The sequence below is a fragment of the Muntiacus reevesi genome, chromosome 1, assembly GCF_963930625.1.
Source record: "Muntiacus reevesi chromosome 1, mMunRee1.1, whole genome shotgun sequence".
NCBI classification, from domain to species: domain Eukaryota; kingdom Metazoa; phylum Chordata; class Mammalia; order Artiodactyla; family Cervidae; genus Muntiacus; species Muntiacus reevesi.
In genome coordinates this window covers 188,250,399-188,262,865 of record NC_089249.1, presented here as the reverse complement: position 1 = coordinate 188,262,865, position 12,467 = coordinate 188,250,399, and the positions used below count along the sequence as shown (strand labels likewise).

The following is a 12,467-nucleotide window of genomic DNA, read 5'->3' as shown; positions in this document are numbered from 1 at the left end:
GGGAAACAGGTATGGAGTCAGGCAGAACTCTCAGCGTACTAACATGGGTGGCACAAATGTGTATAACACAATGGTAAGTCTACACAGTTATGTCCCGAGTCTCTCAAAATCTCTCTTCCACTCAGGTTCCTTCCCCTCTCTTCTGAGACCCATTTTTGAGAATCTCTCACCTTCTTAATGGAAACTGACCTTGTTTCAGCCACCAGCATCTCTCCAGGTTTCTTATGCAACCATCTTAGTTGCTTTTTAGCAGTCAAGTGCTTCTAGTCTTCAGCAGATTCTCCTGTTTCCTTTGGTCTATCATATCTTACTGATTTATTCACTCACTCAAACAAGAAGCATTTTGGGGTTTCTTCCTAGTTAGCACGTACCTACGTGCAGGCATGCCTTGTTGGGTCCGACTCTGCAACCACATGGAATGTAAACCACCAGGCTCCTCTGTCCATGGGATTTTCCAGGCAAGAAGACTGGAGCAGGTTGCCATTTCTTACTTCAGGAGATCTTCCCAACTACCAGTGATTGAACCCGGGTCTCTTGCCTCTGCTGCAGTGGCAGGCAGACTCTTTACCACTGCACCTTACAAGCCCATTCAAACAGCTTGGTGATTCAAACAGCTTGCTGACTGTTTCTCTGTCTCAGTTTCCCCATCTGTGAAATGAAGATAATAACAGTGTCCACTTTGTAAAGTTAATATGAAAATTAAATTAAATGAGATAATGCATGAGAGGTTTTTTAATTATCCCCATCACCCTGTGAGCATCTATACATGTTAATCATTATTATTTTATTACTACTCACATATATTCATTTGTTAAATCAAAGCAACAATGAGCATGATAAAATGAGCTAAGGCATATAAAACTTAGCACAAATATTTGACACATGGAGGTCCTCAATAATTTGACTTATTTATTATTTAGTAAATGTATCACTTTCATTTACTGTGTATTTGCAAGTTTCTAGCCCCTGTTCTAAGAGGCTTACATTTTTGTTAATATGTGAAATGATTGTGATCTATTTTCTGAGAGACTTGACAGCACATATGAAACTTCCTGGACTTTTTTTTCCCCCTTGCACCCACTTTTTATGTTAATTTTTATTTTTTAATAGTTTTAGAGAATTTTAAAGAAATGTTGCAAAGATAGTACAGAGAGCTCCCATAGTCATGAAAACGTTTTGAAACTAGACAGAAGCAATGGCTGCAAATCATTCAAATGCCACTGAAGGTTACTTTAAGGTGACTATTGGTTTTTCCTTTTTTTTTTTTTTTCTGGTGTTAGTTGCCTTACTAAAATCATTTTCATTTCAAAGAGGTTTCCTCCCTCAATAAAAAATACATTTGAAAAGAAGTTTTACATTGCCAATTTTTTACTATCTTCAGTCAATCTATCATCTTCAAACAATAATTGCTTTTTTGATACTTAACATTTTTTGTATCTTTTTCTCTTTGTACTACATTGGCTACAACTTCCTGAGAATTGATAATAGTGATAATAATCTTTCTTCTTTAATATTTAAAGGGGAATTCTTCTATTGTTCTTGTCTTTAGGTCCCACAAAGGCATTTTTGGATGTAAGTCTTGTTGTTTGCTCAATTCCTTCCCTAATTATTGATCTGGTCTCCTCCATCCTGAATCAACTTTGAACACTTACATTTTATCAGAAATAAATTAATTTTTTATAGATTTTCTAATTTTTAGCATGAAGTTTTAATTAATATTTTCTTGTAAAGTTGAGCATCTCCTTACTTCCATGTTTATTTTTCTCATTCCTAATTTTAGGCATTTTTTGTTCTCTTTAGTTTTATTTCACTCATCAAACTACTTTTGCCCATATGTTTGCTTTTGCCAAAGAATTAGCTCTGGAATGTCTCAGTTCTAGAAATTTTCTGCGTTTTAATTCATTAACTCTGCTTCTATCTTAATTTTCTGCTTTACTTAGGTTTGTTATATGTTACTTTCATTAACAACATCTTGCAAATCTTCACGTCTTTACTTCTTGAGGATAGACTACACATGGGTCATTTGCAGTTTTTTGAAATATGTAATAGAAGAAAACAAATGTAAAAGTCAAGACTCATTTTATCACTCCAAGGTGACTCTTGTCCACATTTTGATATTTCTTGTAGAAAATTCTCCTTGGATAAGTGCAAGGAAGCATAAAAGATCTGTACACTGATTTAATTTCTCCAGTCCAGAAAAACAGATCAATTTATCACCTCAGAGAGGTATCAGTTCAGCTCAGTTATTCAGTCGTGTCCGACTCTTTTCAATCCCATGAACCACAAGACGCCAGGCCTCCCTGTCCATCACCAACTCCAGAAGTCCACGCAAACTCATGTCCATCGAGTCGGTGATGGCATTCAACCATCCCATCCTCTGACATCCCCTTCTCCTCCTGCCTTCAATCTTTCCCTGCCTCAGGGTCTTTTCCAATGAGTCGGTGGCCAAAGTATTAGAGTTTCAGATTCAACATCAGTCTGTCCAATGAACACCCAGGACTGATCTCCTCTAGGGTGGACTGGTTGGATCTCCTTGCAGTCCAAGGGACTCTCAAGAGTCTTCTTCAACACCACAGTTCAAAATCATCAATTCTTCTGTGCTCAGCTTTCTTTATAGTTCAACTCTCACATCCATACATGGCTACTGGAAAAATCATAGCCTTGACCAGACGGACCTTTGTTGGCAAAGTAATGTCTCTGCTTTTCAAAATGCTATCTAGGTTGGTCATAACTTTCCTTCCAAGGAGTAAGTGTCTTTTAATTTCATGGCTGCAATCACCATCTGCAGTGATTTGGGAGCACAGAAAAATAAAGTCAGCCACTGTTTCCATTGTTTCCCCATCTATTTGGCATGAAGTGATGGGACTGGGTGCCATGAACTTAGTTTTCTGAATGTTGATCTTTAAGCCAACTTTTTCACTCTCCTCTTTCACTTTCATCAAGAGGCTCTTTAGTTCTTCACTTTCTGTCATAAAGGTGGTGTCATCTGCATATCTGAGGTTAATGATATTTCTCCCGGCTATCTTGATTCCAGCTTGTGCTTCCTCCAGCCCAGCGTTTCTCATGATGTACTCTGCATATAAGTTAAATAAGCAGGGTGACAATATATAGCCTTGACGAAATCCTTTTCCTATTTGGAACCAGTTTGTTGTTCCATGTCCAATTCTAACTGTTGCTTCCTGACCTGTATACAAGTTTCTCAAGAGGCAGGTCAGGTGTTCCTGTATCCCCATTTCTTTCAGAATTTTCCACAGATTGCTGTGATCCACACAGTCAAAGGCTTTGGCATAGTCAACAAAGCAGAACTGGATGTTCTTCTGGAACTCTTTTGCTTTATCAATGATCCAGCAGATGTTGGCAATTTGATCTCTGGTTCCTCTGCCTTTTCTAAAATCAGCTTGAGCATCTGGAAGTTCATGGTTTACGTGTTGCTGAGGCCTGGCTTGGAGAATTTTGAGTATTACACTACTAGCATGTGAGATGAATGCAATTGTACTGCGGTTTGAGTTTCTTTGGCATTGCCTTTCTTTGGGATTGGAAAGAAAACTGACTTTTTCCAGTCCTGTGGTCACTGCTGAGTTTTCCAAATTTGCTGGCTTATTGAGTACAGCACTTTCACAGCATCATCTTTCAGGATTTGAAATAGCTCAACTGGAATTCCATCACATCCACTAGCTTTGTTCATAGTGATGCTTTCTAAGGCCCACTTGACTTCACATTCCAGGATGTCTGGCTCTAGTCAGTGATCAAACCATTGTGATTATCTTGGTCATGAAGATCTTTTTTGTACAGTTCTTCTGTGTATTCTTGCCACCTCTTCTTAATATCTTCTGCTTCTGTTAGGTCCATACCATTTCGGTCCTTTATCGAACCCATCTTTGCCTGAAATGTTCCCTTGATATCTCTAATTTTCTTGAAGTGATCTCTAGTCTTTCCCATTCTGTTGTTTTCCTCTATTTCTTTGCAATGATCGCTGAGGAAGGCTTTCTTATCTCCTTGTTATTCTTTGGATCTCTGCATTCAAATGGGTATAACTTTCCTTTGCTCCTTTGCCTTTTGCTTCTCTTCTTTTCACAGCCATTTTAAGGCCTCCTCAGACAGCCATTTTGCTTTCTTGCATTTCTTTTACATGGGGATGGTTTTCATCCTTGTCTCCTGTAGAGTGTCATAAATCTCCATCCATAGTTCATCAGGCACTCTGTCTATCATATCTAGGCCCTTATATCTATTGCTCACTTCCACTGTATAGTCATAAGGGATTTGATTTAGGTCATACCTGAATGGTCTAGTGGTTTTCCCCACTTTCTTCAATTTAAGTTTTAATTTGGCAATACAGAGTTCATGATCTGAGTCACAGTCCACTCCCTGTCTTGTTTTGGCTGTCTGCATAGAGCTTCTCCATCTTTGGTCTGCAAAGAATATACTCAATCTGATTTTGAGGTTGACCATCTGATGATGTCCATGTGTAGAGTCTTCTCTTGTGTTGTTGGAAGAGGGTGTTTGCTATGACCAGTGCGTTCTCTTGGCAAACTCTGTTAGCCTTTGCCCCACTTCATTCTGTACTCCAAGGCCAAATTTGCCTGTTAATCCAGGTGTTTCTTGACTTCCTACTTTTGCATTCTAGTCCCCTATAATGAAAAGGATATCTTTTGGGGGTGTTAGTTCTAGCAGGTCTTGTAGGTCTTCATAGAACCATTCAACTTCAGCTTCTTCAGCATGAGTGGTCGGGGTATAGACTTGGATTACCATGATGTTGAATGGTTTGCCTTGGAAGTGAACAGAGATCATTCTGTTGTTTTTTAGATTACATTCAAGTACTGCATTTCAGACTCTTTTGTTGACTGTGATTGCTACTCCATTTCTTCTAAGGGATTGCTGCCCACAGTAGTAGATATAATGGTCATCTGAGTTAAATTCACCCATTCCAGTCCATTTTAATTCACTGATTCCTAAAATGTCAATGTTCACTCTTGTCATCTCCTGTTTGACCACTTCCAATTTGCCTTGATTCATGGACCTCCCATCCCAGGTTCCTATGCTATGTTGCTCTTTACAGCATTGAATCTTGCTTCTATCACCAGTCCCATCCACAACTGGGTGTTGTTTTTGCTTTGGCTCCATCCCTTCATTCTTTCAGGAGTTATTTCTCCACTGATCTCCAGTAGTATATTGGGTACCTACTGACCTGGAGAGTTCATCTCTCAATGTCCTATCTTTTTGCCTTTTCATACTGTCCATGGGGTTCTCGAGGCAAGAATACTGCAGTGGTTTGCCATTCCCTTCTCTGGTGGGCCACATTCTGTCAGACCTCTCCACCATGACCCCTCCATCTTGAGTGTCCCCACACAACATGGCTTAGTTTCATTGAGTTACATAAGGCTATAGTCCATGTGATCAGATTGGCTAGTTGTCTGTGATTGTGGTTTCAGTCTGTCTGCCCTCTGATGCTCTCTCTCAGCACCTACCATCTTATTGGGTTTCTCTTACCTTGGACGTAAGGCATCTCTTCATGGCCGCTCCAGCAAACACAGCTGCCTAAGTATATGCAGTGCTATTTCTCTTTCCACTTGATGAAATTTTGCATTCTGAGTCTTTATTTTTCCAATGGCTTCTTAATGACCTCAGTGAAAAGTTTATCTTATTTTGCTTTCACACTCTAGGTTAATACTATAAAAAAATTCTCAAAACGTATTATCTTTTTTATACTTTCTATAAATATTTAATGTCTTATGCCTTTTCCCCAGCTAATACATTAATGTTTCTATGATTTTTAATTAAGGCTTAGTAGGTTAAAGGTATTAATTTTTATTAGTCAAATACATTATATTTCTGCATGGTACATTTTCTCATTAATAATTTTTCAATTTATAGTCCAATTATTAATCTTTTCTCCCCTTACTTCTATCAAAGACTTTTTATTCAGCAAGAACATCTGCTTTTAAAAATTACATATATTCATATATAAATTATATTATCTATGTATTATATTTATTTTCTTCTGGTAGTCTATATGCTCCCATGCTCCACACTTAATATTTGAAATTCATTAGGAAATATGGAGATAAGATTTAACATTATTTGTTCTAAATTGTTAATCAATTGTGAAATACTTCTTTACATCACTAAAAGGCCCTCTAACATATCCAAGAATAAAAATGAAAGTTCAGATGACAAAAATACATATAGATATATCTTAAATTATAATAAATATATTAAATAAAAACTCTAGACTTATTCCCCTGAAGGAAAAGAACAATAGTAAGAATTCCAGCTCTTAACATAAATTTGAACAGTGTTGTGGAGTTTCATAGCAATGCAACTAGACCTAAAGACAAACAGACATTGTAAAATAATACAATTTGGAGAAAGTAGATAAATATTAAAGAAAATCTTGAAATTAATAAGGAAATCTAGAAAATGTCCATAGCAGCTTATAAATACAGAAAACAAAATCTAATGCTTTCCTAATATAAAGGCAATGTCATAGATATAATGGGAAGGATTAAACGTCATTATCAACGACATTAAACCTAAACCACTTTAAAATACTATGTAGAAATCCTGCTGCTCACAACACTTTGGATGAATCTGGAGGACATTATAACAAATAAAATAAGTCATACAGAAAAGAACAAATACTGTATGATGTATGATTCCACTCACATGAGGCATCCAGAATCATCAAACTCATAGAAGCAAGGAATAGGATGTTGACTGTCAGTGGCTAGAAGGCAAGGGAAATAGGGAACTCTTGCTCAGTGTATAATGCTTTCATTATGCAAAATGAATAAACTCCAGAGATCTGGCATATAACATGGCGGTAGTGATGGTTTAGTGGCTAAGTCGGTCCAACTCTTGCAAGCTAATGGACTGTAGCCTGCCAGGTTCCTCTGTCCGTGGAACTTCCCAGGCAGGAATAATGTAGTGGATCACCATTTCCTTCTCCAGGGATATAACATAGTTAATAAAGTCGATAATATGGTATTGTATTCTTTAAAATATTTGGAAGGATAGTTTGTAAGTATTCATACCACACAAAAGAATACAAGGGCAGTTTTGGAGGTGGTAGGTTGTTTTTATGGGTTTCCCAGGTGGCTCAGTGATAATCAACCTGCCAATGCAGGAGACACAAAATGCAGTTGAGATCTCTGGGTCTGGAAGATCTCCTGGAGAAGGAAATGGCAACCCATTCCAGTATTCGTGCCTGGAGAAGCCCATGGACAGAGGAGCCTGGCAGGCTACAGTCCACAGGGTCCCAAAGAGTCAGATACGACTAAGCACACATTCACCCAAAACGCAAAACAAAAGATGATTTATGTGAAGACAAGCTCCATATTTAGAAACTGTAGGAGAGTCTATATGTATAAATTAAATTCTGATTGAATTTATATAGGGTTTTTGACAATATAAATAAAATGTAAATGAGGATTAATGATAATATCGGGTTTTTTTCCCCTTTTTTTTACAAAAGGAGCACCCAAGTTTCAGAGGGTATGATATAGAAATTACAGAAAGACAGTACAATGAAGAAAACTCTCAACGATGGGAAAAACTGCCTAGAGTCAGAGAATTCCCCATTTCTATAAGCACTGTTAAACACTCAGGAGCAGTCATCCTGGGTGCCAGGGAAGGAATGATTGTTTGGGGACACAGGCGAGCACGAGAGCAGTGCATCTCAAACATGTGTGTCAGAATTTCCAAGAGGGCTTGTTAAAGTACCAAGTGCGGACTTCACACCCAGCGTATCTGATTCAGTAGGTCAGAGGTGACTCTGGTAAAGGATCCACCTGCCAACATAGGAGGCACAGGAGATGCTGACTCCAACCCCTGGGTCGGGAAGATCTCCTGGAGGAGGAAGTGGCAGTCGATTTCAGTCCACTTGCCTGGGAAATCTCACGAACAGAGGAGATGGTGGGCTACAGCCCATTGGGTTGCAGAGTCAAACACATGATTGAGTGCACACACAGGTCAGATGAGCCTAAAAATGTGAATTTCTGTTATTTCTAGGGGGTGCTGATGTTGCTGGTCAGAGACAATCACAATTTGAGGATTGCTGAACTCAAATAATTTTTCTAGATGTCAACAGTAACCACAATTTGTCATCAAATGAAGTCAATCCTTAGGCAAAATGAATGACTTCATGATCTCCCTGGGTTCGTATTAAGGATATTTCTGTCTCTCTGGGGAATATTTATTTGAGGTAAATTTTGTATTCCTTTTTTCTTCCTTGTTGGCTAGCCCAGCAGACTCATGGAAAGAGGAAACCAAACAGGAATCAGAAACTTTCTCCTCCTGGGATTCACAGAGGACCCAGACCTACAGCCTCTCCTCTTCGGTCTGTTTCTGTCCATGTATCTGGTCACATTCACTGGGAACCTGGCCATCATCCTAGCCATCATCTCAGACTCCCACCTCCACACCCCCATGTACTTCTTCCTCTCCAACCTGTCCTTTGCTGACATCTGCTTCACCTCCACCACTGTCCCAAAGATGCTGTGGAACATCCAGAAACAGAGCCAAGTTATCACCTATGCAGGCTGCCTCAGCCAGGTATTCTTTTTCATTTTGTTTGCATGCCTGGACAATTTACTCTTGACTGTGATGGCCTATGACCGCTTCATGGCCATCTGTCACCCCCTGCACTACATGGTCATCATGAGCCCCCGGGTCTGTGGGCTGCTGGCTCTGGGGTCATGGTGCCTCAGCATCACAGCCTCCCTGCCTGAGACCTTGACTATCTTGAGGCTGTCTTCCTGCAGAAGCATGAAGATCCCACAATCTTTTTGTGATCTTCCTGAAATCCTGAAGCTTGCCTGTTCTGACACCCTCATCAATCACACAGTGGTCTATTTTGTGACTATTACCCTAGGTGTTTTTCCTCTCTCTGGGATCCTCTTTTCTTACTATCAGATTTCCTCCTCCATCCTGAGAATGTCATCAGTCAGGAGCAAATACAAAGCTTTTTCCACCTGTGGGTCTCACTTCTCAGTGGTCTCCTTGTTCTATGGCACAGGCTTAGGGGTCTACCTCAGTTCTGCAGTCACTTCATCCTCTAGGACAAGTCTGGTGGCCTCTGTGATGTACACCACGGTCACCCCCATGCTGAACCCCTTCATCTACAGTCTGAGGAGCAGGGACATGAAGGGGGCCCTTGTGCAGCTCATTAGCAGGGCACCGTCTCTCATGCACAGGGCCTTCGGAGGACTCTCATAAGTAACTGGGCATATAACATTGAGGACCAGACATCCTGGCTTCCTTCATTTAATGTTTTTATCTTTCCTAATATTCATGTTTTAAAGAAAAACTTTCCTTGGGTCTTCACAGCCCTCTCTATTTTCCTTCATTCTATATCTTTGGTTCCCTTTTCTGTTTGTAACCATATGAATTTTAACTTCATATGAATTGAACCTGACATTTTCAGTTACACTTAGTGATGACTTAAATTTCTTAAAAAATAAACTGAACCTCATGTTTTTAATATATATTGTCAAAGTGATGGGATGTATAACTATTATGGAAATTTTGCCCTGCAAACACATTTACAGAGATGTCTGAGGTTGTGAGAATTAAATGAACTGGAAGAAGTGCTTTTTCTCTGAATAACTTTTAGAGAAAGCTAATCATTAAAAAACTTAATGATATTTATTCATTCCTGATATGTGAATTCTGGAACTGAACAGTTCAAAGCTAGCCATCAAGTACTGAGAATCCTTCTACTTTTTTGCTCTATCTCTAGCTTGACCATGGGGTTTCTACCCTCAAGGTAGCAAAATGGCTTCTGCCCTTCCAGCAATTGCAACTGCATTTCAGGAAGGTGGAATGGAGAAATATAATATAGAATATATCCCTTCATCATTGACCACTTTAGTATATTCTGTCTGGCTTCAAACTTTCACATCTGTATCCATTACCTAAGAAATTTCTCTAGTCTGCTCTGACCATGTTTAGAGAATTAATGTCCCAGGAATCACTCCTTAACCAAAGACCAACAGGAATTGGTGTATAAATCACTTGCTCATTGAGTGAAATAAGTCTGAAGCACACTGGCTCCTGTCTTTAACCAGCAGAATTCCCAGCTGATCATGGTGGTATTTGGCTTGATAAACACACCTTTCATGGTTGTTTTCTCTTCCTGACTCATGGTTCTATTTCTTAGGACCACTAAAATCTTTGTCTTCAGTAGACTGAGCTACATTTCCTGAACCATATAGTAACTTGGTTGGCATCACCACAAAAGATATGCCTACTTGGAACCTGTGAATGTGACCTTTTTTGGAATAAGCACCTTTGCCAATTTTATTAAGTCTGCAAATGCGATAATTATGGATTATTTGGGTGTGCCCTAAATCCAATGACATTTGTCCTTAGAAGATACAGGAGAGGGGCTTCCCTGCTGGTCCAGTGGCTAAGAATCCACCTTGCAATGCAGGGGACTTGGGTTTGATCCCTGGCTGGAGAACTAAGACCCCACAAGCCTTGGAGCAATGAAGGCCTGAGCCACAACCACTGAGCCTGTGCGCCACAGTGAGAAAGACCCTGAGCCACATGAATGATCCCTCAAGCCTCAACTAAGACCTGACACAGCTAAACAAATGAAAATAAACTTGAAAAATGCTTTATCAAAAAAAAAAAAAAAAAAATAGATACTGGAGAGGAGACAACACAAACAAGCCCTGTGACATAAAGGCAGGAATTGGAGTGACGTGGCAGCAAGGCAAGGGACTCTTGGAGCCACCAGAAGCTGCTAGAGGCAAGAATGGATTCTCTCCTAAAGGAGGGGTCTGCAAGCCACAGACCATGGGCTAGCACAGCCCATGGCCTGTTAGGAACTGAGCCACCCAGCAGGAGGCGAGTAGCAGGCCAGTAAGTGAAGCTTCTTCTGTATTTACAGCTACTCCCCACTGCTTGCATTGCCGCCTGAGTTCTACCTCCTGCTCAACAAACTCAATAAAAATAATGTGCTTGAAACATCCTGAAATCCCAGGTCTAGGAGAAATTGTCTTCCACTAATCAAGTCCCTTGTGCCAAAGAGGTTGGGGTGCATGCGTGCTGAGTTGATTCAGTCATGTCCAATCCTCTTTGCAACCCTATGGACCATAGCCCGCCAGGCTCCTCTGTCCATGGAATTCTCCAGGCAAAAATACTGGAGTGGGTGTCCGCGCCCTCCTCCAGGGAATCTTCCAGACCAATGGATCGCATCCACATCTCTTACATTTCCTGCGTTGGCAAGTGTACTCTTTACCACTAGCAACACCTGAGAAGTCCAAAAGGTTGGGGATCACTGCCCTAAAGCCTTCAGGGGGAGTACAGCCCTACTGATGTCTTGATTTTGAGTTTCTGGTCTCCAGAACTGTAAGAAAACAATTCTGTTCCTGTAAGGCACCTGGGTGGATGTGTTCAGTTGCTTTAGGCATGTCCGATTCTTGGCAACCCCAAGGACTGTAGCTCACCAGGCTCCTCTGCTAAAGAAATTCTCCAGGCAAGAACCCTGGAGCGGGTTGCCATGCCCTCCTCCGGGGCATCTTCCCACCCAGAATTGAACCAGAGTCTCCTGCATGGCAGGCAGATTATTCATTGCTGAGCCACAGGGGAAGCCCCATAAGCCACCCACATTGTGGTAATGTGTAACAACAGTCATAGGCAACTAACACAGATTGTAAGGAAGATTCTTAGTGTATTTGGAGGGTTACAGGAATCAGCTGCCATTTGTGTATACACACACACACACACACACACACACACACATACACACTGCTGAAGGCCTGCTGATTTGCTCACTAGCATGAAGCTGCGGGGACTTCCCAGGGGGTGTTAGTGGCAAAGAACCTGCGTGCCAATGCACAAGACAGGAGAGACATAGGTTTGATCCCTGGGTCAGGAAGATTCCCCCAAAGGAAGGGACAGCAAGCCACTCCAGTGTTCTTACCTGGGAAACCCCATGGACTGAGGAGCCTGGCAGCCCACAGTCCATGGGGTCACAAAGAATCAGACATGACTTAAGTGACTTAGCACATGTGCACGTGAAGCTGCAGATGGACCTACAACTGTTCTACATTCCCTGAGAATCTCTTTGAGTCTCTCTGCCTCTTGGGCCAAGTGTGTATATTTATCTCCATGACAAAGGTCTTTGGGTTCTGCAGGATCCCTCATCACTGAGGTCAGAAGCAACACAGGTGAACACAGGCTTTATTCCATCCCTGTGAGTTTCCATCTCTTGCTTGTAGCTTCCAGCCTGCCTTTGATGAACCCCCAGTTCATCTTCTCATCTCAGGATAAACCCAGAAATCAGGTCACATATTTTATAATAGATAATTTCAGGGGTCAGAGATAAATTTGTCTCATTCTGGTTGGCATGAAGGATTGAAAGAATGAAAAGATTATCTAATCCAATCCACAATCACCCCCCACACACAAACAAAATGATTTATATTTTCAATGTGGGGGAAGGGTAGGGAGTTTGGCATGTA

At 40.7% G+C, this 12,467-nt stretch overlaps 1 protein-coding gene across 1 annotated transcript; it reads left to right on the top strand.

Moving 5' to 3' along the window:
• The first annotated feature begins 8,250 nt into the window (after positions 1–8,250).
• LOC136155879 (olfactory receptor 7C2-like) lies at positions 8,251–9,213 on the top strand. The gene has a single exon (XM_065918078.1). The coding sequence runs from the start codon at positions 8,251–8,253 to the stop codon at positions 9,211–9,213; it is 963 nt and encodes a 320-aa protein (XP_065774150.1).
• Positions 9,214–12,467: the final 3,254 nt, after the last annotated feature.